The sequence below is a fragment of the Lucilia sericata genome, unplaced genomic scaffold (assembly GCF_015586225.1).
Source record: "Lucilia sericata isolate MDLA Ls3-8-SP2 unplaced genomic scaffold, ASM1558622v1 Contig000333F_arrow, whole genome shotgun sequence".
In the NCBI taxonomy this organism is placed as follows: domain Eukaryota; kingdom Metazoa; phylum Arthropoda; class Insecta; order Diptera; family Calliphoridae; genus Lucilia; species Lucilia sericata.
The window spans coordinates 186941-210945 of NW_023994354.1; the positions used below are offsets into that span (position 1 = coordinate 186941).

At 30.7% G+C, this 24005-nt stretch overlaps 2 protein-coding genes across 2 annotated transcripts in view; both read left to right on the forward strand.

The window, feature by feature from the left end:
- Positions 1-4885, forward strand: part of LOC119603745 (protein spaetzle) — a 35898-nt gene extending 31013 nt beyond the window's left edge. The window contains exons 4-9 of the mRNA XM_037955905.1: positions 781-828; positions 907-951; positions 1031-1075; positions 1136-1481; positions 1540-1764; positions 4403-4885. Of these exons, the coding sequence (XP_037811833.1) occupies positions 781-828; positions 907-951; positions 1031-1075; positions 1136-1481; positions 1540-1723 (668 nt within the window). The 3' untranslated portion in view covers positions 1724-1764; positions 4403-4885. The remainder of the gene's footprint in view (positions 1-780; positions 829-906; positions 952-1030; positions 1076-1135; positions 1482-1539; positions 1765-4402) is intronic.
- Positions 4886-9089: 4204 nt separating this feature from the next.
- On the forward strand, positions 9090-22839 carry LOC119603746 (endothelin-converting enzyme 2). The gene is made up of 9 exons (XM_037955906.1): positions 9090-9210; positions 17707-17863; positions 18630-18727; positions 18801-19374; positions 19440-19728; positions 20414-21260; positions 21714-21762; positions 22125-22323; positions 22385-22839. The coding sequence occupies exons 1-9, from the start codon at positions 9129-9131 to the stop codon at positions 22727-22729; spliced, it is 2640 nt and encodes an 879-aa protein (XP_037811834.1). The 5' UTR covers positions 9090-9128; the 3' UTR covers positions 22730-22839.
- Positions 22840-24005: the final 1166 nt, after the last annotated feature.

The window sequence follows — 24005 nt, forward strand, 5'->3', positions numbered from 1 at the left end:
GGGTTTGTTTGATATTGAAAACAAGAATTATCGGACCACTTAGTCCATATTCTCATAGCCCCCATACAAGTTGCCTCCGGAAAACAGTTTTAAATGCCACAACTGTTTTAAAAATTCTAGTATTGTGATAAAATTCGATATAGGCAAGATTTATACGAACTGAAATCACTCTACAAGATTGTGTGAGGATTGGTCCGTAATTGAATCTAACACCCATATAAGGTCCTCTTCCGAAAATAATTTTTACGCTCATTACTGGCTAAAAATACGAACACAGCAATAAAATTGGACACAGATAAGTTTTAAACGAATCAAAATCTCTTGACAAAATTTTATAGGATACCTACCTCCGATAACTCAGAAAATTTGTTAAACGCTCATCATTGGCTTGAAGCTATGAGCACAACGATGAAACAACTTATAACTGAATTAAAAATCCAGCGATGAACATTAAACCAACCGAAAACTGTTATATAAGGATCGGTTCATAATTGACCCCACACAAAATTGGCCCTATCAAAGTTTATTTAAAGGGTAGCTTTCATGTTATATGATTTGTTGGTGGGTTTATGTACATAAGATTCGGCATAGCTGAATATAACACTCCTACTTGTTACGTCTTAATATTTTTAACGCAATTTTGATTTTTTGTAACCTTTGACCCCCAATATCTATTCAAGGCAAAGCTTTGTTCCAACTTTTATTTAGCTCATTATATATTTATATATTTACATATATTATAAAATATATTCCATTTCTTTTTTTAACATTCAAAAATAGAATTATTTTCCACTGAAACCCCAGAATCGGACTATTATAAATTTAAAAGTAAGACACAATTTGATTTCGGTGACTGTGTTAAATTTTTTTAATTTACTTCATTTTTTTACTAACTACCCAAAATAGTGCCCGTTACTGAAAACCCAGAAGAAGAAAATACAGAGTTTGAAGGTGAGACAGAATTTGACACCCATTAAGGACTATTCTGAAATTTAAATTAAATTTATTTTTTTTACTAATAACATAAAAGAGGGAATGACCGAACATCCCCTCAAGAGAAAAAAAAGGTTTGAAGGTAAGAAACCATTTCATTTTAGCGAAATACAGTGATTTTACTAACTACACAAAATTACAGGATCTAAGTTATCAATTGATGAAAGTGACTGTCTTGAATTCGATACTGTAGGAAATGGCAAAATATTTTGTAATAAGCTTAGAAATTATCCCGATATATTACATTTAGAAAGAATTATTAATGAAGAATTCACCCTACTAGAATCATATTTTAATAAATTTTATGATGATTATGATTATAATGATGATTATGATGAAGATTATGATCTACACCACGATGAGGAATTTTTATGCCCTTCTCGCGAGAAGATCATATATCCAGAGGCTGCCATTAATAATGATGGTGTATGGCAACCTATAGTTAATATACCACGTCATAAACAGGGCATACGTATAGAGGAATGCTTGTAAGTAACTTTTAAAATATCAATATTTTATTTCATATTTCTACTTTATAAATTCTAGAGAAGCGGGCTCAACCTGTGGCGAATCAACTGGAATACCCATACCAAATCATTATACGGCAATATGTAGACAAAGTTTTGGCGAGCAGGTTTTAGTGGCTATTTCAGAGCATGAAGACATTATATTGGATCGATTTAGAATACCATCATGTTGTAAATGTTTAATTAAACTGCAAGCCGATTAAGTCCCGTAGTTGAAGTTAAGAAAATTAAATTGTAAATTAATGTAAGCATTAAATTATATTATATATTTTATACATATTAGGATTATAACTTTTATACAATTTTTGAAAATTTCAAATCTGAGTTTATATATAGAGTATACAAACGTTAAAATCGTTTCCGCGACAATATTTACTCTACAAAGTTTAAATCGAAATTATACAAACACGGGAGAAAGATATACGAATATTAAATACGCATCGTTCGAGAGGTATTCCTATAGAAAAGTGGTCCACTGGATACCCTAGTGAGCAATTATTATGCGCTTTATGTAGATAAAAGTTATACCAACTTTCCGTTTGTAAATTCCACAATATATTGTTCCGATCGATGTCTTCCGATTTGGCTGAATTTGCACCAAGATTAGTACTATTGAATAGTAGACCAGACACAAATTTTCAACTCTGTCGGTCAAGAACTGCCGGAGTTAGAGGTCAAAGTTAGGTCATAAGAGATTTTACTCAAATAAGTGTACCTTTTTACTTATTGGTTCTAGCAAAAAATGTCCAAAGGAGTTTAGATGTCTATTTATTCACTGTTTATAAATTTTTTTTTTTTATTTTTTTTTTAAATTTTATTTTTAGTGTACTATCCAATCATACTAACCTTGGTGAAAATTTCATCCAAATCGATATTTTGAGATCTGTCACTTGACACGAAATTGCCCATATATTATATCCGTCTGTCTGTTAAAATGAATTTCCTCTAGATTTCAGTTAACTTCAGTGTCAAATCACAATAATTCTATCAGAATTTTGAGAAATTTGTTCTTAAAAATCAGCAAAATCGGTCCATATACAACTGATAAAAAATTAAAAAATATCTTTAAATTAATGTTTTAAAATTTTAAATAAAATAGTAGAGAGTATAGAATATTGATATTGAAAATATTGATCCTACACCCACCTTAAATTATCGGCTCAGAATCACTTCATACTTGTTTTTGTACCCACCATCAAAAAAGATGGGGGTATATGGATTTTGTCATTCCGTTTGTAACATATCGAAATATTGGTCATAGACCCAGAAAAGTATATATATTTCAGGTCTTTATTAAATTATAAGACGATGTAGTAATGTCCGATCGTCTGTCTGTTTAAATCACGATAGGATCCACACGGGAGAAGCTAGACAGTTGAAAATTTTCACAAATATTCTCTTTTGATAAGGTTGGTTTGGTATTGAAAATGCGCAATATCGGTCCACATTTTCGGATAGACCCCACACAAGTGGACCCCTAAAAAACGGCTTTAAAGGGCATAACTGTTTTAAAAATACGAGTATACCGATGATATTCGACATAAATTTAATATGTTTCATATGAACCAAAATCTCTCTATCATATTTTATGAGGATCGGTCCATAATTGACCTTACCCCCCCATATAAGGTCGGCTTCAGAAAATGACTATAACGCTCATTACTGGCATAAAATAACGAATATTATGATAAAATTCGACAAACATCAGTTTTATGCAAGCCATAACCTCCCTACCAATTTTTTTTAGGATCGGTCCATATATTACCCTATCCACCATATAAGGTCCCCTTTAGAAAATTACTTTAACGCTCATTAATGGCATTAAAATACGAGTATAGCGATGAAATTCGACATAAGTAAGTTTCTTGCCAACCAAAATCTCTCTACTAAATTTTATGTGGTTCGGTTCATGATTGACCCTACCCCCATATAAGGTCCCTTCAGAAAATTACGCTCATTACTGGCTTAAAAATACGAGTAACGATACACATAAGTTTTATGCGAGTCAAAATCTCTCTACCAAATTTAGTGAGGATCGGTCCATAATTGACCTACCCCACATATAAGGTCCCCTTCAGAAAATTATTTTAACGCTAATTACTGGAACAAAAAGACGAGAACAGCGATGATATTCGATGTAAATAAGTTTTTGGTTTTGAACCAAAATTGGTCTACAAAATGTTATGAGGATCGGTCAATAATTGACCCTACACCTCATATAAGGTCCTCTTCAGTTAATTTGATGAGTAATATTCAAAAAATTACGAGTACTTAGAAAGATAATTCATCATCCCGAATTTAATCTATAAATGAACTTAGGCCCTATATAAGGAAAGTATTTGCTTATTCCTTATTTAAAAAATACGAGTATAGCGATAAAAGTTGAAATAAACAAGTTTTATACAAAACAAAATCTATGTACAAAATCGGCTAATTATTGACCCTAGCCACATATAAGGTCCCGTTCAGAAAATTACTCTTACGCTTATGAATGTAACGACAATACGAGTAGAGTTATGAAATTCAAAATAAATAAGTCTTATACGCGCCGAAACCTTTCTATCAAATTTAATGACAATCGGTCCATAATTGACCCTACTGAAAAAAAAACATTATTTGTTTTTAAAAATAAATATTTTGTTAATTAAAAAGTGCCCGGTCCATAATTGACTTAAGCCATATTCCCTGATGTTTATAGAGGTGTTTCCTTTTACGAAATACGGTTTGATGGTGGGCACAGCCGAATATAACACTTTCACTTGTTTTATTTATAATTTCATACTTGAAGAAAATTTTGTTGAAATTAGTGATCATGGACAAAATCTTTTAAATTCAAAATGGAAATTATTGTAATAAATTTCTATTTTATTTACTAATTTCAGAAATCCGAAACAGAAGAATGATAAATGATGGCATTGGATAAATGGTCTCTTAGCTTAGGTCTATAAATAAATAAAATTCCATTAATATAAGAACTGATTCCCAAAGACTAACTAAATTTATATACATATGTATATCTTAAAAATTAAAGATATATATTTATTTTATCGATGTATAGATTTTTTCAATATATAATGTCTTTCGATCTCTCTGTAATATTTAAAACGCTTAGGTTTATTAGCTTTGGGAAAATTTGCCTTTACGTATTGTTAACCTCTAAAAACCATATTATATAAAATAGATAATAACAAATACAAATACTACAAAACTGCAATGGTATATTAAGATACCAATTAACATTATTTAAAAATATTACAAACATTTTATTTTATATGACTTATTTACATACATATTTAATTTTTTTAATTTTCTAAGCATAATTATAGAATTTACTATCTATATTATTTCGATATAATATTATTTTTAATATTTTTGCTATTGTTTATCTTACAACGTTACAATAATATTTGTGAATTGCACAAATATGCTTAAAAAACTATTGTAAGGTTATCTCTGATTTGAATTTAGCAAATTGTTTTCTTTTGTATATTTGTTAATGATTTAATTATTTATATTGTTTTTAATAATATTTACAAAATGCAAATAAATGTGAAAAATAAACATTTCAAAAATTTAATTAGTTTAATTTTAAATTTAACATGCAACGCGCTATGGGAGAATTTTGCTATTTTTTTGTTAATCATGAGTACTTCCTAATAATGTTGGGTAAGTCAAAACTTTTATAAACGATTATAATTCCTTGTTAGGATTTAAAAGATTGTTTGTTATGGGCAATTCTATTCCATCGATCGTGACATTTATACGCCTTCAGAGTGGTATAGATTTTACAAAAAAGAAGTGCTTGAAAATTAATTTTAATTTGTTGCACTAAGGATATATTTTTCCTTCATAATCTATAATTTATAAGAAAAAAACATTTAAGATTATTTTATAATGAACATATTTAAATATCGTACGTGACCCATTGTTTTTGACAGTTTTTATACGCTACACCACTATAGTGGTGTGGCTTATAAAATATTGATCCTACACCCACTCTAAAGTATACCAATCGGCTCAGAATCACTTTCTGAGTCGATTAAGCTATGTCCGTCTGTCCGTCTTTCCGTCTGTCCATGTAAACCTACAGGTCGCAATTTTCGAGATAATTTGATAAAATTTGGTACATACTCTTCTTCTCAAAGACGAAGCCTATTAAAATGGTTGAAATCGGACCATTATTTCTCCTAGCCCCCATGCAATCGTACCCCCGAATAGGGCTTTTGAGCTTAAATCTTGTATAATCTCTACAAAAATTGGCAAATCTTAGTTTTATATAAGTTTAAATGATACTGCCGATTTTCGCAATGATGGGGCCTTATTTGACCCTAGCCCCCATATAAATTCCCCTCCAAAAAATGACTAGATGGTGGAAGGTATCACATTGAAATTCTGCATAAATAACTTTATTGTCATCGTAAATCACTCTTAACAAAATTTATACGGAGAGAACACTATTTACCTTTGTCCCCATATAACCCCTCTTTCAGAAAATCACTTTTTTTGTAACAAGTTGTTAAAATATTTCGGAATTAAGGAAAAATTATTATTAGAAAAATAATTCACAATTTTAACATACTCACTGGTGTAGGGTATCATATGGTCGGCCATGCCCGACAATACATTCTTAGTTGTTTCTCTTGCTGTTTTTTAGATTATATAATATATACAGACATAGATAAATATGTTGTAAATATATGCATACACACACTTAAACAAATAAAAAGGAGTAGGAAAGTGTAGTCGGACATGTCCCACTCATATCCATACATCTTTAAGCAATTAATAAAAAAAATTGCTACATGACGACTTCTGTAAAATATAGACCGATCCTCATAATAAATTGGGGTGGAATTTATGTTCATATACAACTTATTTATGCAAAATTTTATCATAAAACTACTGCTTATAAGTGAGTTATGGATGTTTAAGCGTTTTTCTTGGGTCAAATGAGGTCTGGTTGTTATGAAAATTGGCAGTAAATATCGTTTAGTCTTATATATATTTTAGTTCTACGGATTTTCAAAGTCATAGAATTGTTATTAACATAGTTTTGAGCTAAAAAGCGATATATGCGGGTCCGCTCGTATGGCGACTAGGAGTAATAAAGAACCGATTTCAAAAATTTTCGACACCCTTTGTCTTTGGAGCTACTACAGATCATACACCAAATGAATTATCTTCAAAAATGCAAAAGTGAAGTGCGTGCAAAAATGGAATTGCCCATATACCGGTAATAATTTAAAGATCAGGATAATTCTCCAAATAGGGCCCTTAATGACTGCTGGGGTCAATTATGGACGTACCTCTACAGAATTAAAATAAGTGATTTTTTTAGTTATTTATTAACAATAAACTTATCTCTCCAAGAGGGATTAAATGGGGGTAGTGTCAATTATGTACGCTTTATATGTACAATTCAGACAGTTATGAGTCTTAAAGACGTTTTTTGAAAGGACCTTATATTGAGGAGAAGGGACCGTTCCTACAGTGAATTTGGTATCAAAATACTTCATTGGGCTAGTATCAAATATTATCATATAGCCGCCACAATCACGGTAATATTCATATTATTTTTGTTATACTCTTTGCTAAATTAAAATTTTATACATTTTCTGTTTGTCCATTAAATAATTAAAATATTGTTTATTTATGCACTAACAAATAAAGAAAAACTATTTACTTAATAAATTGCTTCAATTTTCAGAAGTAAGCGTTATTCTAACAGTAGTGTTAAAAATAAAATCAATAATAATTTCAAAAGAATCAATAAATTTCTTAACTAGATTCTTTTAGTCATTGTTTTGCTTTACCACCACCTTTAGATGTTACTCATATACAAATTCTCACTCAATTAACACCGTAGCAGTAGGGAAATTTTGAGTCTTATTTAAATACACTGCACGAAAAAATTGAGTGTTGAAAGAAAATTTTTGATTTTATGCAGAGATTTTCTAACACTAAACAACACGTACGGTGGGAGTCAGCGTGTATTAAGGTAATTATTGAAATTATGGTGGAAAAAAGAAAAATAAACAATACTACGACTGTCACTCGTTTCACGGATTTGTAGAAAATAATAGTTTTGAACCTATTAAGTTTCAAGGTCTTTGTATTAAACCGACCTTTTTTAGAGTAGTTGATGTTATAATAATCAAGTCAAGTTACTTGTATGACCTATAGTACTCTCCACGTAAGGACCGAATTATCTCTGAAATCATAAATTCAGCGCAAAAGTTTTCTATTAAGAGTAACTTAAAGTCGACTGTGACATCTTCTGTGGGATTTATACACAGAGGAAAAAAGAAATATACACGCCTGGTACCAAATTGACACCATCCTGTTTATAATTTTTCAATAATATCCGTTGTCAAAGTATATACATACGTACGACAAGACTATGTACTGTTGACAACATTGCAACAATTCGTTGTCGAAATCTAAATTTTATACACATCCGTTGTCTAAATGTTAACAAACGTGGTAAGCTCACTATTGACAAACAATCCGTATATACTTTGACAACGGATGTTATTGAAAAATTATAAAATCTTTGATGTTAATTTGGTTCCAGGCGTATATATTTCTTTCTCCCTCTGTGTAGCAATCAGGGCCAGTGCTTCGAGCGAACTACATATAAGAGCTTAACTAATCTAGGGCACTGAGTATAAAAAGAGCTAGAAAACTGATATTGACAGCCGTTAAACAAATATCAAGTGTTCAGCGATATGTCTGTCTGCATAACTTGTTGGTAATGCCATTAGTATACGTACACGTTAAACTCTCTTTTTTTCGCTCTCATGCTACGTCACACGCTCGGTACGTAATGGAAGCCATCAGATAGAAATAGACAAATAGTGGTAAATGTATTAACAATTACAATAGCATTGTAATACTACTACCAATATTGGTAGCAAATCCATGAATGCAAGCTAAAGCTAAGAAGGATTCCAACAAAATAAAATACTCTCGCGTGTAATACACACACACACACATGAAGATACAAAGTAAGGCACCTTTAGTGGCACGGAATTTATAAAAGGCTCGTGTTGGTAACTAAACTGTTTCAATTCACCGGTATTCTTTTGGTAAGAAAAACCATAGTCGCAAGGACACATCGCTATTTTATTTAGTTTTGATTTTTGTTTTATACTTTTCATTTGTGAAACGTTTATTGAGTGAGTGTGTTTTTTCCTCAATATAATAACGAATAATGTAGGTAAATAGGAAAACACTTAAATGGTTTTCAACAAGGATACTAACTACTTCTACATTTCATTTTAGACAAACAAAAAAGAGAAATTATTTGTAAATAAATAAAAAAAAAATAAGAAAAATATTTTAAATAATAAAGGACCTTGTAATGAAAAGTGATTATTGTTATTATTTATATGCAATTTAAATAAGTAAATAAATTAAAATATTAAAAAAATTAAGCAAAATTAAAATTAAGTTTATCAATGACACAATTTAAAGAATTTTTAAAAAGTTTTTGTATTGTATGTGCAAGTGAGTGGTGACAGTGTTAAAGTGTCATTTTTGCTAGCATGTCTAAAGTTTAAAAGTGAACTTAACTAAAAATAGTATATTAAATCTAAACTAAGAAAAATGGATAGAACTTATAATACAAATAATGTTTGGACAACAACTAATGGATTTACGATAGAAAGACGTCGTCCTAATACACCGGGTGAGTAATTAGAAAATTTTGTAATAATAAAAAATAGCTTTGGATAAATGTGTGTGTGTGTGTTTATAACTTCAACTTTAATAGTTATTGACCTTCAAACTAAATACATAATAAAATTTTTTTACTTCTGAAAGGAATTTTTTTAGACACTTTCTGTTTACAAATAAAGCATGCAAAAGTTCTAATCAACAAGTAAAATTATTTTAACATGAGAATAAAACGAATTTAATACACTGTACTATACAGGATGTATAGTACATCAAATCCGAAGAAATACACCTAGACCATTATCGGGCCTGTTGTGCGCTCCTTTTCATGAAAGAAAAAAAAGTATATTATTTTTCAATGTTCAGAAACTCAGTTTCCTGGACGTAATTCCTAAGAATTTTCCAATCAGTGTAAGTCAGGAATAGTATTTCCGAAATAACATCACTTCCAAGATACTTGGATCTAGCTTCGACGAATGATTGACAGTGGCAAAGAAAGTGTTTTAGAGTTTCATTGTCCTCTCCACATGCTCCACATTCGTCTGATTTCGCATGGCCAATTTTGTATAGATGTGCTCGTACCACCATACTAACTTCAGACTTGCTCATTTTAAGGAGATTTCTCATCTTGTTCTCATCAGGGTCACCCCATAGGATCTTTGTGGTTCTACCCGCCGTTTTATTATTCCAAAAGGTCTTATAGGATTCTCTCACCCATATTTTTAATTCAGCTTTTGTTGCGTCGAATGGTTTTGCATTCGTTAGGGTAACTACCTCGAAATGTTATATTTAAATTCGATCATATTTCAAGACCTTGTACTTGACATTATTTTTATTGGAAACAATTGAAGAACACTTTATTTTAGTATTTAGAAGAGTCTACAAACATGGAAAATAGCAGTTAAATACAAGAACAAGAACACTAAAATACGCAAAATATTTTCAAACTGTTCAATATTTGTTAATAGCAAATTATATGTACTTTCAAGTAGATGATAATTTATGATTTTTCTTAATAATGGATATTAATATGAAAATTGAAAATGAAATTAACAAAATATCTCTCCTAAAAATAAGAAAAACTACATAAACCAAGCAGTTCGGTCACGTGTGCTTGTCCTACGAGGAAGCCAATCGTCAGCCCATAGATAACGAAGAGACAAACAACAAGCTTCAGTTTGTTTTTTAAGTGTCCACTCTTTCTCTTACAAAGGGGACACTAAAGTGACCTTCGTTTACATAGAATATATTCGTGACTAAAAATGAATTAGAACCAACCAGGTGGTTAGACGTTATTGAAAATCACTCGAATTGCTGGGTTTACGTGATATATATGAATGTATATACACCAGTTATTAATAGACTTAAAATCGGTGTTAAAAATGTTTACTGTATAAGAATTTTAACGTCTATTAAAATTTTATCACAACGTTGATATTAATACGAAATACAAACCTGCGGATGCATTTTCTGATGCTGCGGATTTGTAGCCATTTTATTTTTTTTTTTCTTATTCTTCCTTTGCATTCACAGAACGATATGATTTTTGATCGTAAAAAGTATGAATCGCATGGCATGACTCTAAATTTGTAAAAAACTGTCTAAATTCGTAAACAACTTAAAATAAATTTTAATTTGGTAAAAATGTATCCGTCTCCGCAGCCGTAAGATTACTTAGAATGGACTTCGAAATTAAATATGGAATCTACTAAGCTTAATTGGGTAATTTTTAGAGAATTTATATATTTTACCTTAATTTCGATATACTTAAACAAATTAATGACAAAAACTATTTTTTGGCACCAAAAAGGCTAGGGTCAAATATGGACCCATCACTATATGTGAATTTATACTAATATTAAACTGAGCTGTATCTTAGTACAACTAAGTCAATTGCGGAGGTTAAAGTCATTTTATGATATATGGGGGCTATAATAGCAGTGTTGCCAGGAGCTTCAGAAATAAAGGCCTAAGTCGGAAATTAAAAAAAGCCAGAAAAGTCTTAAAGGCATAAAGAATAAGACTAGGAAAAGGCTTTATTTTTATATATTAAAAATATTTATTAAAATAAATGAAAAATAATAGTTAAGCATTTCCGACCTGATTTTTGAAGGACATAGATGGCACAAGATCCAAAAAGACCAATTCTCGCAGAATTTAACAAAATGCTTCTATTTATACCATAAACCACTTTAGTGGGGAGGGTAAAAATATTTGTCTTATAATCACCTTAAAGTACTCAAATCATTTTTGAGTCGCTTAAGTCTCTCTGTCCGGCTTATGAAATGTGAAGCTTGCAAGGAACAGATCGCAATGTTAAATTTGATGAACGTATGTTAAATTTAAATAGAACAAAGGTATGGAAGAGGTTAAAATCAGTCTATGATTTCATCTAAAACCCATATAACTGAACCCTGAAATATTTATACTTGTATCTCCAAAAAAAAGCACAACTAAATTTTATAGATTTTTATAAACACTAATGAGCCAGTCGTATTTCGTAATGCACGGACCTTCTCAAAATTACTCAAATATTAATTCACTTATAAACATTCATATTGCAAAGAAATTTAGCATAAATAAATGTAATGTATATAAGTAAGTACACAAAATTTTATGTAGATCGATCCATATTTGCCCCTAGACCCCATATAAGGCCCCTTTCAGAAAATTAGTTTTTCGTCAGAATTAGAATTATATTATTTTTTGGTCTTATTTTGATAATAAGAATCTAAAATTAATTTGTCAAAAATTGTACCTCATCTGAGAGCAGGGACACTTGCCGGAACTCAATTAAAAGTTGTAAAACAGTTAAATTTCATAACATTTACTCTCAACAGAAGCTGAGGCCTTGTTTAAATAACCTGATTTTAGTTTTGCACCGTTTTCCAAGTTTGGATCAAATTTTATGAGGATCGGCTCATATTTAACTTCCATCCCCCAGCAGCTTTCAGAAAATCAATTTTTTAAGAACTAAGTTGCAGACTTGTAAGTGCTTAAAGGAACAAAAACCCGCTTTTTACCCGTATCTCAATATTTCGGAGGCGTTTGGCAAATTTAAAAAAACAGATTCTTATTCTACTTGAATCCTCTTTTTCGAAAAATAGTATCACTTCCCAAGTATTACCAATTTCGTTTATTTTGTCTTACTGTGTAATCCTTTTGTTACAAAAATTTTAAAGTTTTGAAATCTGATTGTTTTTATAAAATTTTAGCCTTAGATTTGACGTCCTAGAGTTTTTTTAATATTTTTTTCTTAGATAATCAAAATGAAGAAACCCATATAGGTTTTATATTCTGAGCAAAATCGTTGTAAACAAGTGTTATCGTTTTAAATTATATTAAAATTAAAAATTAATGCACTATTACAAATTAAACAACTATGCCGAATCTTATATACCCTTCACCATGATGTGTTAAATAGAATAGGCAGTACAAAAAAAAAATACCAGTTGTAAAACGATCAACACCCATCAATCTGGGTGTTGCGTATTTGCATAAAACCCAAAAAGTGTACCATTCATAGAACAAAAAGTAGATAAAATCGTTTCCTCCCAATTTATATTGACTTTAAAGTACCAAAAAGTCTCTTTTTACATGTTCTCACTATAAATACTTAATTTCATGTTTCTAGGTTCAATATTATAGCAAATTCAAAAAGTACCTTTTGAAGAACGAAAAAGTACCAAAAAGTCCCATTTAAAGGTTCTCAGCTAATCCGGGCTCTACATGATTAATTTTTATGTTTCTAGGATCAAAATGTAACAAAAAGTCCCCTTTTAAGTGTTCTCACCTAATCCGGGCTCTACACATTTCATGTTTATACGTTAATTATTCTAGAAAATTTAAAAAGTACCTTTAGTAGCACGAAAAAGTACCAAACAGTCCCCTTTTATGTGTTCTCACTTAATCCGGGATCTACACACTTAATTTCATGTTTATAAGTTAATTATTATAGAAAATTCAAAAAGTACCTTTTGTAGAACGAAGAAATACCAAAAAGTCCTCTTGTATAGGTTCTCACCTAATACAGGCTCTACATGCTTAATTTCATGTTCTTAGGTTCAATATTATAGAAAATTCAAAAAGTACCTTTTGTAGAACGATAAAGTACCAAATTGTCTACAGAAATGTAGTAGTATCGGAATCCGCAAAAATTACTTTAAGCGAGATATTTGTAAAAACTTATTTTTGTATCCTTTGACCACCAATATGTCACTTAGCGTACATGGAATGAATGGTGACTTTTAGCCAACTTTTATTTAGCTATCTGATATTCCCCAGTGAGCTAATTCTTTCCACTAATTTTCCTGGGGTATATAAAATTGAATGACAAATACATTTTTTCCATTTTGTATTTTTAAAATTGTTCCACTAAATAAATTTATCGGTCAGTCACCTAAAAACTTTTCCTGATAACTATGTTTAATTTGAGGTAAATAAAATATTTATTTAAATTAAAAACAGGTACACGTGAATAAAAATTAAAACTGAAAAAAATCTAATTTTAAATTGTTTATATTATTATGTATATTTTACATTATTGTTTTATAAAATATTAATAATTTTAGGTTGTTGTAGTTGTTAGTTTTTGTAGGTTTTTATGATTATTCTATTGAAAACACGCAAATGGCTATTCATATTCATTATTGTACTATGAGCATAAACAAAAAGTACAATGAACTTTAAATTACATTCAAACATTAATTTTTCATATATTTAGTTCCTTTTTTTGAATTTAACAATTATAATGAAAAACTTTGTACATGTGACAATAATGTTGAAGAGTGAAGGATTATGGTGGTGGGAGCCACAAGTACCTTTAAAAGGATTTACACATGCGGATTTTTTAATGCATATATGGTGGTGTTGGTGAGGATTATAAGGACGGTTTACTTGCCAAAATGTTTAACTTCCTTAAACAATAATGGAAATATGTATATTGTTCAACTTCTTTTACTTAATCAATGTAACCTAATCGTTTTGACAATAAATAACTCTAAACTGGTTGATATATTAGGATAATATCCTAGAATTCATAACAAATTTGGCTTCTTAGCAAATCACATTTTATTCAGTGACAAAAGAAAATTCATTAACATTAAAAATTTAGAAAATTATAAAACTGTAGTTAATCGTTTTGGTAATTGAGGCATCCATATTGCAAACCCTTGGCCTCTAAGCATACAACTCGTGCATACATATAAAGCATGGCTAAAACAAACAAAACGGCAATGTGTGTAAAATAGTACAAAAGAAAAACTTAAACAAAAAAAAACTATTTTAACCATAATGACAGGATAGTGACATGTGGAAAACAACATTTTATCAAGATGTTAATAAATGCTTGACAGCAGACATACTACAGTTTGACTAAACGAACAACAACCAATTGTTCGGTACGGTCAGTTGACTGTTAGACAAAAACAAACTTTATCCTAACGATTTTTACTCGTTTTTTTTTTTTTTAAATTCATATCTAACTTTTTATTGTTGATGGGATTATATATGTCAAGCTGTGCGGCTATATTTGTTGCCAGACATTTAAAACTTTTATAACACATTATTACGAATTTTCATCATGAAAAGGACATTAGTGAAATTCCAATTGTTTTTGGTTAAAGTTATTAAAATGGAAACCTAATTTTTTTATAACGGTTGCCGAAATTATTATGAGAATCTTGGAGATTAGGATTCTTATGGGGGCTTGTGTTCATTATTAATCTAAATCTTCAGAATTCGAGAGTGTCATTATACCCTACACCACTTTAGTGGGGAGGGTATATTGGGTTTGTGCTGATGTTTGTAACGCACAATATCGGCTCAGAATCATTTTCTGAGTCGATTTAGCTATGTCCGTCCATCTGTCCGTCCGTCCATGTAAACCTTGTAATCAAACTACAGGTCGCAATTTTGAAGATAATGCAATGAAATTTGGTAAATGATCTTCTATTGTCCCAGGGACGAAGCCTATTGAAAATGGTTAAGATCGGTCCATTATTTCACCTAGCCCCCATACAACTGAACCCCCCAATAGGGCTTGTAATCCTTGTAATCAAACAATTTTGGAGATAATTCAATAAAATTTGGCACATGATCTTTTATGGTATCGTAGACGAAGCCTATTGAAAATGGTTAACATCGGTTCATTATTTCACCTAGCCTCGCTAGGCCTCGCCTGACTGTCGGCCTCGCCCGACTATAATTTCTTACTTGTTTTTTTCTTATTACAAATCATTTTTGTCACTTTTCTCCTAATACTATACATAAACGATTTATTGATAATAAGCTGATTTTCCATAAAGAATATATGGTAACCCCGTCTATATGAATTATGTTCCGAACCTTATGATATTTAGTGATAATTTCCTGAAAGAGACTCATATAAGGTAGGTCAAAAATGATTCGATGTTCATATTTTTATTCAGTTATTAAGATTGAAGTCATTTCCATGGGAGACCCTTATATACAACCTATTTTTGGGTCTACAACCAATACATGTTACAAACTAAATGACAAAACCTTTTCTTAACTCTTTCACGTACACGGGACACCAGTGTCCCATGATTTTTTTTTAAATTTTTCTCGATTTAGAACGTAACTTTGAGTTCACAGCTGCAGTAAATGGTTATTTAGAAAGAAAAATAAGTTACTTTTTAGAATTTGATGTCACTATATGCAAAAAAGGATAATATCCTGCGATATCCATCGAAAACACTTTTTCCATTTTTCATCAAAAATTTTCAATATACGTCAAAATAAGATGTGTGGTGAAGTCATATCCATAAAAAAGTCCAGCGGTTTAGTTTTGTGCGTGAAAGGGTTAATGTGTTCCTTAAAGTTAAAAAAAATACTTATTTTATTAGGATAGCCCCCCACTAAAAATGAAACTCTGGTTCATTGTAAGAAACAAAATTCTCAAAATGTTAGTCCTGGGATCTCTATTTGGTGAGCTGGGTAAAAAGGTCCTTATTTTGGAATAAACTAAATTTTCATTTTCGGCAGAAGTTTTCCACATACTACATACATATGTATGTACATATGTATATTAGAGCCACCCTAATGTAAATATGTCGTATGTGTTTGCTCTCAATAAACAATTGCTAAGGACATATATTTCCTGTGGTTGATTTTTATTAAAAGAAATTTCTACGAATTGCTGATTTGTTGTCCATTCATACGTAAAATATAAATACACATTTAATACCCTGTAGTGTTCTAAATGTACATATATACCTCGTAAGATGATCTAGTCTGCGTGACAGACGGACGTAGTAGATATATTATTTGATTATAGATCCCCTTCAAACAAAAGCATTGAGCATTATACACTTATGTTAGTATTAATTAATGTCGAAGTGCTTTACGTGAACACCTGCCGTCTTGGCCTATTTCACGGTGGTCTTTTTCAACCACTGGATGAGCTTTTGTAACGACTCACTACTGCCCCATTGGAATTTCCGGTCCGTATATAGAATTTCCGATCCAGTATACCTGCACTTTGCTCAAATACTCGAGCTATCTAATCTCTTCCCATAGTAGTCCCATTGGGGAATGACAGGTGTAATGAGTCAAGCTCAATCTAACCCCGACAAAGGAAAAAGCCTTGCCCTATGGTTTGTAACGCTCCTAAAAACTAGTAGCAGTAACAGAAACTTATACCGTAAATTTATATTTCACCGCGAATTTGGGTTTCAACCACATCCACTACGTGGATCCCAAAGGAACCTCAACCAACTGATCAGCCAGGACAAGTCTTGCGGTCAATTGGCCACCCGTAGTACTAGATTATGTGGTGCTCTGGTTCGACCCCATATCAAATTATTCCAAGGACCGAAGATACATTTGACATCACCAGTTTATAGTCCCGGCAGACTAGAGATACTGGCAGCACCTCTTTACCACGGAATTGCAATACAGCAAGATGAGGGTCTTTGTGGTAGTATATATCATATTTATGTTCGGTTTGAAGAAGTTTTATATAAATCTGAATCCAAGTCTTCCTGGATTCCTGAAGGGTATATAGCCGATCATGCCCTATACTAGACTTCTTTACTTCTTTTCAAGCTCTCTATTTTGGAATCTCTGTAGCCGCCACAAACTCATACGTTAATTAATTGAACTACAGAAAATAGGTCATCTCGGAAAGTAAAAAGTCTTACAAATATATGGGATAGAGGTTTTCCATACAATGCAGGGTGTTGATACTTATTAAAATAATTGCCAAGTACAAATACACCACGAGGTAATCTAAGTACAAATATGTAAATATAAACATAACATAAGTATATACATACATATACATAAGTATATATGTATGTATGTATGTTTGTACATATACATACATATATTTACGTATGTACAAACACATTTATATATCCTTTCTATTTATTATTTTTACTATTTGTTTATTTTTCACGTCATTGGTCACCGGTTGACCAGAGACAAAAACCTAAACATCAATAAAACATATTTTCCATATTAATAATTAGTATAATATACTTTTTAGACAATTTAAGCATACAATCCACAATTTCTGGACGTATCTCCGCAAGAGGTCATAGTGCCGCTAGCGTCGAACATGTCAATCAAAATAATAATAGCGCCAAATCACCACCTGCGCTGCATCACTATCCAAATAATAATTTAATAGGGGTGGAATCCAGGTGAGTAGTGGTGGATGATATAGAAATTGTAACAAAAATACTTGTAGTTGTAGTTTTGTATTCACACTCACATGTAATTGCATTTTAATTGTTCTGTTTTGTGTGTTTGGGAAAGTAGTTGATATTCAAATTATTTTTGATTTGTAATTTTGTTTTTGGTGAAAATTATACATATTATACTTATTTTCAAGTATTTATAGATTTCGAATATATTTCATATAATTTACTAAAGTTAGACATAGGAGGCTTACTATGCCTAACTTTAGTTAATTATATGAAATATATTCGAAATTTATAATTCCAAAGTCATATTTTTGAAAAGCTATCGAATGAGGACTACCCAGTTTTTTATACGTATATTGAATTAGGCTTGGGGGTAATGAATACACAAAGTAATTGAGCAATAACCAATTACAATTACTTGTAATTGATGTTTTTCCAATTCCAATTATTTATAATGTGTAGTTGACCAATAATCAATTACAATCATTTGTAATTGAAGTTTTGCCAATTACAATTTCTTATAATTAAAATTGAAGTTTAATTAAAAATTACATTATAATGGAACAAATTCACAATTATAAGTAATTGTAATTAGAAATTCTTCAACTACAATTAAAAGTAATTCAATTACAAATATAATGTTTAATTAGAAGGACAATTTCATGAATTGTAAAATTAGATAGATTGTAGTACACAAGACCGAAATTTTTCCATCATCATAGTTTGTTTAAATTTTAATTTCTCTCATGTTTATATTTTTCAGATTTCGTCGAAAATACTACAACAAAACCCTATTCATTTTGCTCATAGTATTAATAATCTTATTGTTAATAACCATCATAGTTTTAAGTGTTTTATTAAGTAAGTAGTAGTCACCCCCTTCCACCTAAATTTCATCAATATATATTAAAATATATATCCTTACTTTCCACAGGCAAAAACTCTATTAGTACAATTTGTCGCTCCAATGAATGTCTGCGGACAGCGTCAAACTTAATATACTCAATGGACGAAGAGACTGATCCCTGTGAGGACTTTTATCAATTTACCTGTGGTCGCTGGTCTGACGAACATCCACGACCCGATTCTGTGATATCGAATGATTGGTTTCGTGAACGACAGATTCGCATAATGCGTCAATTGCGTAAATTTTTAAAACAAAATGTCAGCGATACCGAGCCCGAGGCAGTGGCCAAAGCAAAATTAATGTATAAATCCTGCATGGACACTCAAACACTGGAGGAGAGAGGCATGGAACCAATAGTACACTTCCTAAACGAATTTAAATTGCCCATAATACCTAGTGGCTTGAATATAACATTAAGCCCTGAGAGTGTTAAGAAATACAATCAAACTAAGGAATTCAATTGGTTGCAGTCTATAGTTTATATTAAGAAATTTTTATCTATGGATATAATGATCGGTTTTGATATATTTGCCGATCCCTTTAATCGTACCATTAATCGTATTGCTTTGGGAACACCGGAAACCGAATCAGCACTGCCGTTGTGAGTAGTAAAGAAATTTTGTATTTTAAAAATACTTTTAATAAATAATTTTAATTTAATTACAGTAACAATGATGATGTTCATAAAATTTTATATAAAGTTCGTAAAAAATTTATATTGGCTGATGATGATGATGATGACGACGATGAAAATGAGATCGAGGCTCGTGAGGAAGAAGAGGAGGAGGCTGCTAAACAGACTTCAAGTGGCTTAAAAGCATATGTTTCATATGTTAAGAAAATTTTCGAAATTTATTTATTATATTTGGATCCGGATGCCAATCCTGAGGATAGCGAAGACAATGTTGGTGAGATGACTGTGAATGCTGTTAAAGTGGCGAGAAAGATTTTTAAGGTGAAGATTTATTTTCAAGTTAATTGTACTTAACAGGCTTGATTGGTAATGAATACAAATTACTGCAAGTGTAATTGTAATTCATGCTTCACCAATTACAAGTAATTGTAATTGAAATTTTGCCAATTTCACTGATTTTTAATGAGTAATTAAACAATAATATATTACAATTACTAGTAATTACCAAAAACTATTACTTTTAATTGAAATTTTGCCAATTACACGTAAATAAAGAATTTCCCATTACAATTACTTGTAAATGTGCAAATTATTCCCTATAAGTACCTTTATTAATAATTGGTAATAATTAAATTACAATTACATAATTGCAATTAGTAAAATTCAGTTACATTTAAAATTAATTGCAATTGACAAAACTTCAATTACAATTTAAAGTAATTGTAATTGGTTATTGGTCTATTACATATTACAAGTAATTGTAATAGGCAAAGCTTCAATTACAATTATAAATAATTGTAATTGGTAATCGCGAAATTACACATAATAAGTAATTGTAATACATTAGATTGTAATTCATTACATAGGAATTAGTTTATGTAATAATTTTCCCCAAAACCTGTTATTAAATTACTATATCTATCTGCTCTAGAGTAGAGTAAATGACTTGATAAAAACATAACTGATCTCGTAGTTTTCGATGTCTTATACTATTGTTAATTAACAGCTCAAAAGTGCCGCAGAAAATGCCACAAAATCTTCAAAAAATCCCATTGATGACATCATTTACATTACAGTAAAGGACTTGCAAAAACAAACCGACAAATTAATCTCACCCAAAACAATACCCATTTGGAACGAATATTTGCAATTAATGATGACCGATAGTATAAATACTAAGAACATCAGTGGCAGTGAGAAATTTAATACAACCGATTTAAAAATCATTACCAGCGAGGCCGATATTTTGTATTTGCAAACCATAGTCGAATATCTGCAAGAACTGCCAACAGCACATTTGGAATTCTATTTATGGCTTAGTGCAGTGGAAGAGTTAATCCTTCATACCACTAGTGAAATGCGTCTGCTACATGCCGAGTACATGCGTCTGGTCATTGGCACCGAAGGCAGTACACCACGTTCCTTATATTGTGCCCATGGCATTAACAGTCTCATGGGCATGGCACTATCCTACGCATTAGCAGACGACGACTTCACTCGCCACAAATTGCCAAACGTTGAACGTATGCTGAACGATATACGACGTTCGTTTAACAATTTGGTGCGCTCGACGACGTGGATGGATGAGCCAACGAAATACGAGACTTTACAAAAGTCTGCGGAAATGAAAAGTTTCATTGGCTATCCCGAATGGATTACCAATAACACCGCTCTAGACGATTACTATCAGGGTGTTAAGGTGAATGCCTCAACCCATTTGGAGAATATGGTGGGGGTACTGTTGTGGCAAACACAAATGAAATTGAATGATTTGAATGTACCGGAACCATTTGGTTGGGCCACCTCGCCTAGTAATGTTAATGCGTTTCATACATTTCAGGCGAATGCCATCAGTAAGTATATCAGTATGTTGCATTCGATGAAAACTAATGGTGTGCACTCTTCGTTTGGGCAACCATTAAGTTGCAAACTTTAAATACAACGTGACAGAAATTGTCATGTTAGCGGGTGTGATTTTAACATGTTTTAAATAAAATGCCTGTACAATATATGAATATATAAATATCTTTGAAAATATTAGGGGTATTCATATTAAGATGCAGTAATTATTTAAAATTCTATAAGTTGATTAACGTTTTTTTTTTTAATAATATTATATTTCAAATTACAAGAGGCAAGGCCTTTATATTTTAAAAAGTCGTTTTGCTAGCCTCATGTGAATACCCTTAATGATTACATTTTATATTCATATATACAGTTTTATTTATCTTTTCGAGCATGTATGATGGTCTTAATAAATTTTATTGAATTTTTGCTTTTTGTTAATGCAACCTTATTTATTGTAGCCATACCAATTGCAATTTTACAATATCCCTTCTACGATCTGGGTTTGGAGTGAGTAATTGTCGAAAATATGTTTTTTTTTTGGTTTTGCAAAATTGTCTTTTTTACGCACCATACACAGCACACTTTTGGTATTTCACAGGAATCAGTGATATGCATTTCAAAGTAAAAGCAAATTTTGTAGAAATTTAAAAAATGTTTCTTTTATGCTAAATATTTTGAATTAATTGAAAATGCACGTTAACATTTGCTTGTTGAAAACAGAGATATGTAGCAAATCAAATTGTTCAGCTGCTATCACTTTTGCAAAATTGAGAGTTTTCAGCACGAGTGCACAAGAAATATTTTAAATTGCAATTCTTAACAAAGTCAAATCTTTAATAAATGTATATATATAAATTAAAATCTTTTAGAGCTCTTAACTATGGTTCAATTGGCACGATATTGGGACACGAACTGACACATGGATTTGATGACAATGGACGTATGTTTGATAAGAATGGAAATATGGTACAATGGTGGTCTAATGAGACCATAAGTGAATACATAAATCGTACTGAATGTTTTATAGAACAATATAGTCACTACTATTTGCCAGATATAGAGGAATATGTAAGATTTTTTTCACAAAAAGAAAAGAAATATTTTAATATGAAAATTTTATTGCTTACAGATCGATGGTGAATTGACTTTGGGTGAAAATATTGCCGATAATGGTGGCATGCGTGAAGCCTTTTATGCCTATCGTCTGTTTGTTAAAGAAAACGGTCGTGAGAAAATCAAACTTCCCGGATTAGAACACTATAGCCATGAACAGTTATTCTTTATATCGTTTGGCAATCTTTGGTGTGAATCCTATACACCAGCTGCCTCACGTTATGCCGTAGAAGATTCCCATTGCCCGGGTAAAATTCGTCTTAAAGGTGTGCTATCGAATTCAGAAGAATTTGCTGAAACATTTAATTGTCCTCGTGGTTCGGGTATGAATCCCAATGAGCCCAAATGTCGTATTTGGTAACTGCTTAGAATATGATGATAAAATTAACACTATTTGGTTGTGTCTTATAGAAATAGTAGAAAAAATGTGTTTAATTTGTAACGCAAAAAAAGTGATGTAAATAGATTAGTTTTAAGAGCAATATATTTTGAAGTATTTTAAATAAAATTTTACTAAAATGTTTGTACTTAAAATTAATATATGTTTTAATATAGCATAAACTATGATTTATTTGGCAGTTTTACGGATTTTTTTTCTTAATATACAAATGGGTTTCATGTCTATGAAATTAAATTTTCCCTAAATTTTAAAGTGTTAACAATTCACACTCAATCAATCATTGTCATTGACAGACAAATTATTTTGTAAATACATGAAAATCATTTCTAATTATGTTTATATTGTATCATTGTAATTCTTCAATTGGAAATTGAATAGCATATATTATTCTAAAATCGCCTTAAGATAACTTTACAGATCCTTTAAATAATCGAAAACTCAAAATAGCTGAATTATTCTTACAAATCAAATGTTAACACAGATTGATTACATATAACTTGTAATTGATTAATTGTATTTGTAAATATTTTATTAAAAAGTGCAACTCATTCTCAAAATTACTCAACCAAACATTAATTGATAATTTCTCAAGAAATAAGATTTCGGTAGAGCACAGATTTTAGAGCATTATCTGAATATAAACTTTCTTAACATTCGATACCTGAAATAGTTTCATAAATACAAAGTTGGGTTCGTTTTTAATTTTTCCACAAGGATGAAGCTAAGGTGTTCGTTTGCGGAAAGGGGATTAGTGGGTAGACCCTCAAAGTTGGTCGCATAGGAAATTAATGAGCTGAAATTAAGACTATGAAAACTTCTTGAGATGATCTACAAAAAATACACCAAATATACAAATTTTTTTTTTGTATACCCTTCACCATCATCAGTGGTGATACAGGATATATTAAAATTTGCCATAATGTTAATAACACCAAGAAATGTTCATCTGAAACCCAACAAAGTATATATTTTCCGGGTCCTTATGAAATTCTGAGTCGATTTAGTTATGTCTGTCCATTTGAATGTCTGTGTAAAACACGCTCACGTTAAAACGAAGTGAAGGAAACCAACCAAATTCTTCGAAAATATTCATTATTGTCCTAAGCATTTGGGTATTGAAAATCAGCAAAATCGTAAAAACTTATGAGTAATATTTCAGACTACATCAAAAAAAAATAAGTTTTTTCTTAATTCTCGATAAGTTTTTCTTAAAAACTACGGAAGATAATTCGATAAT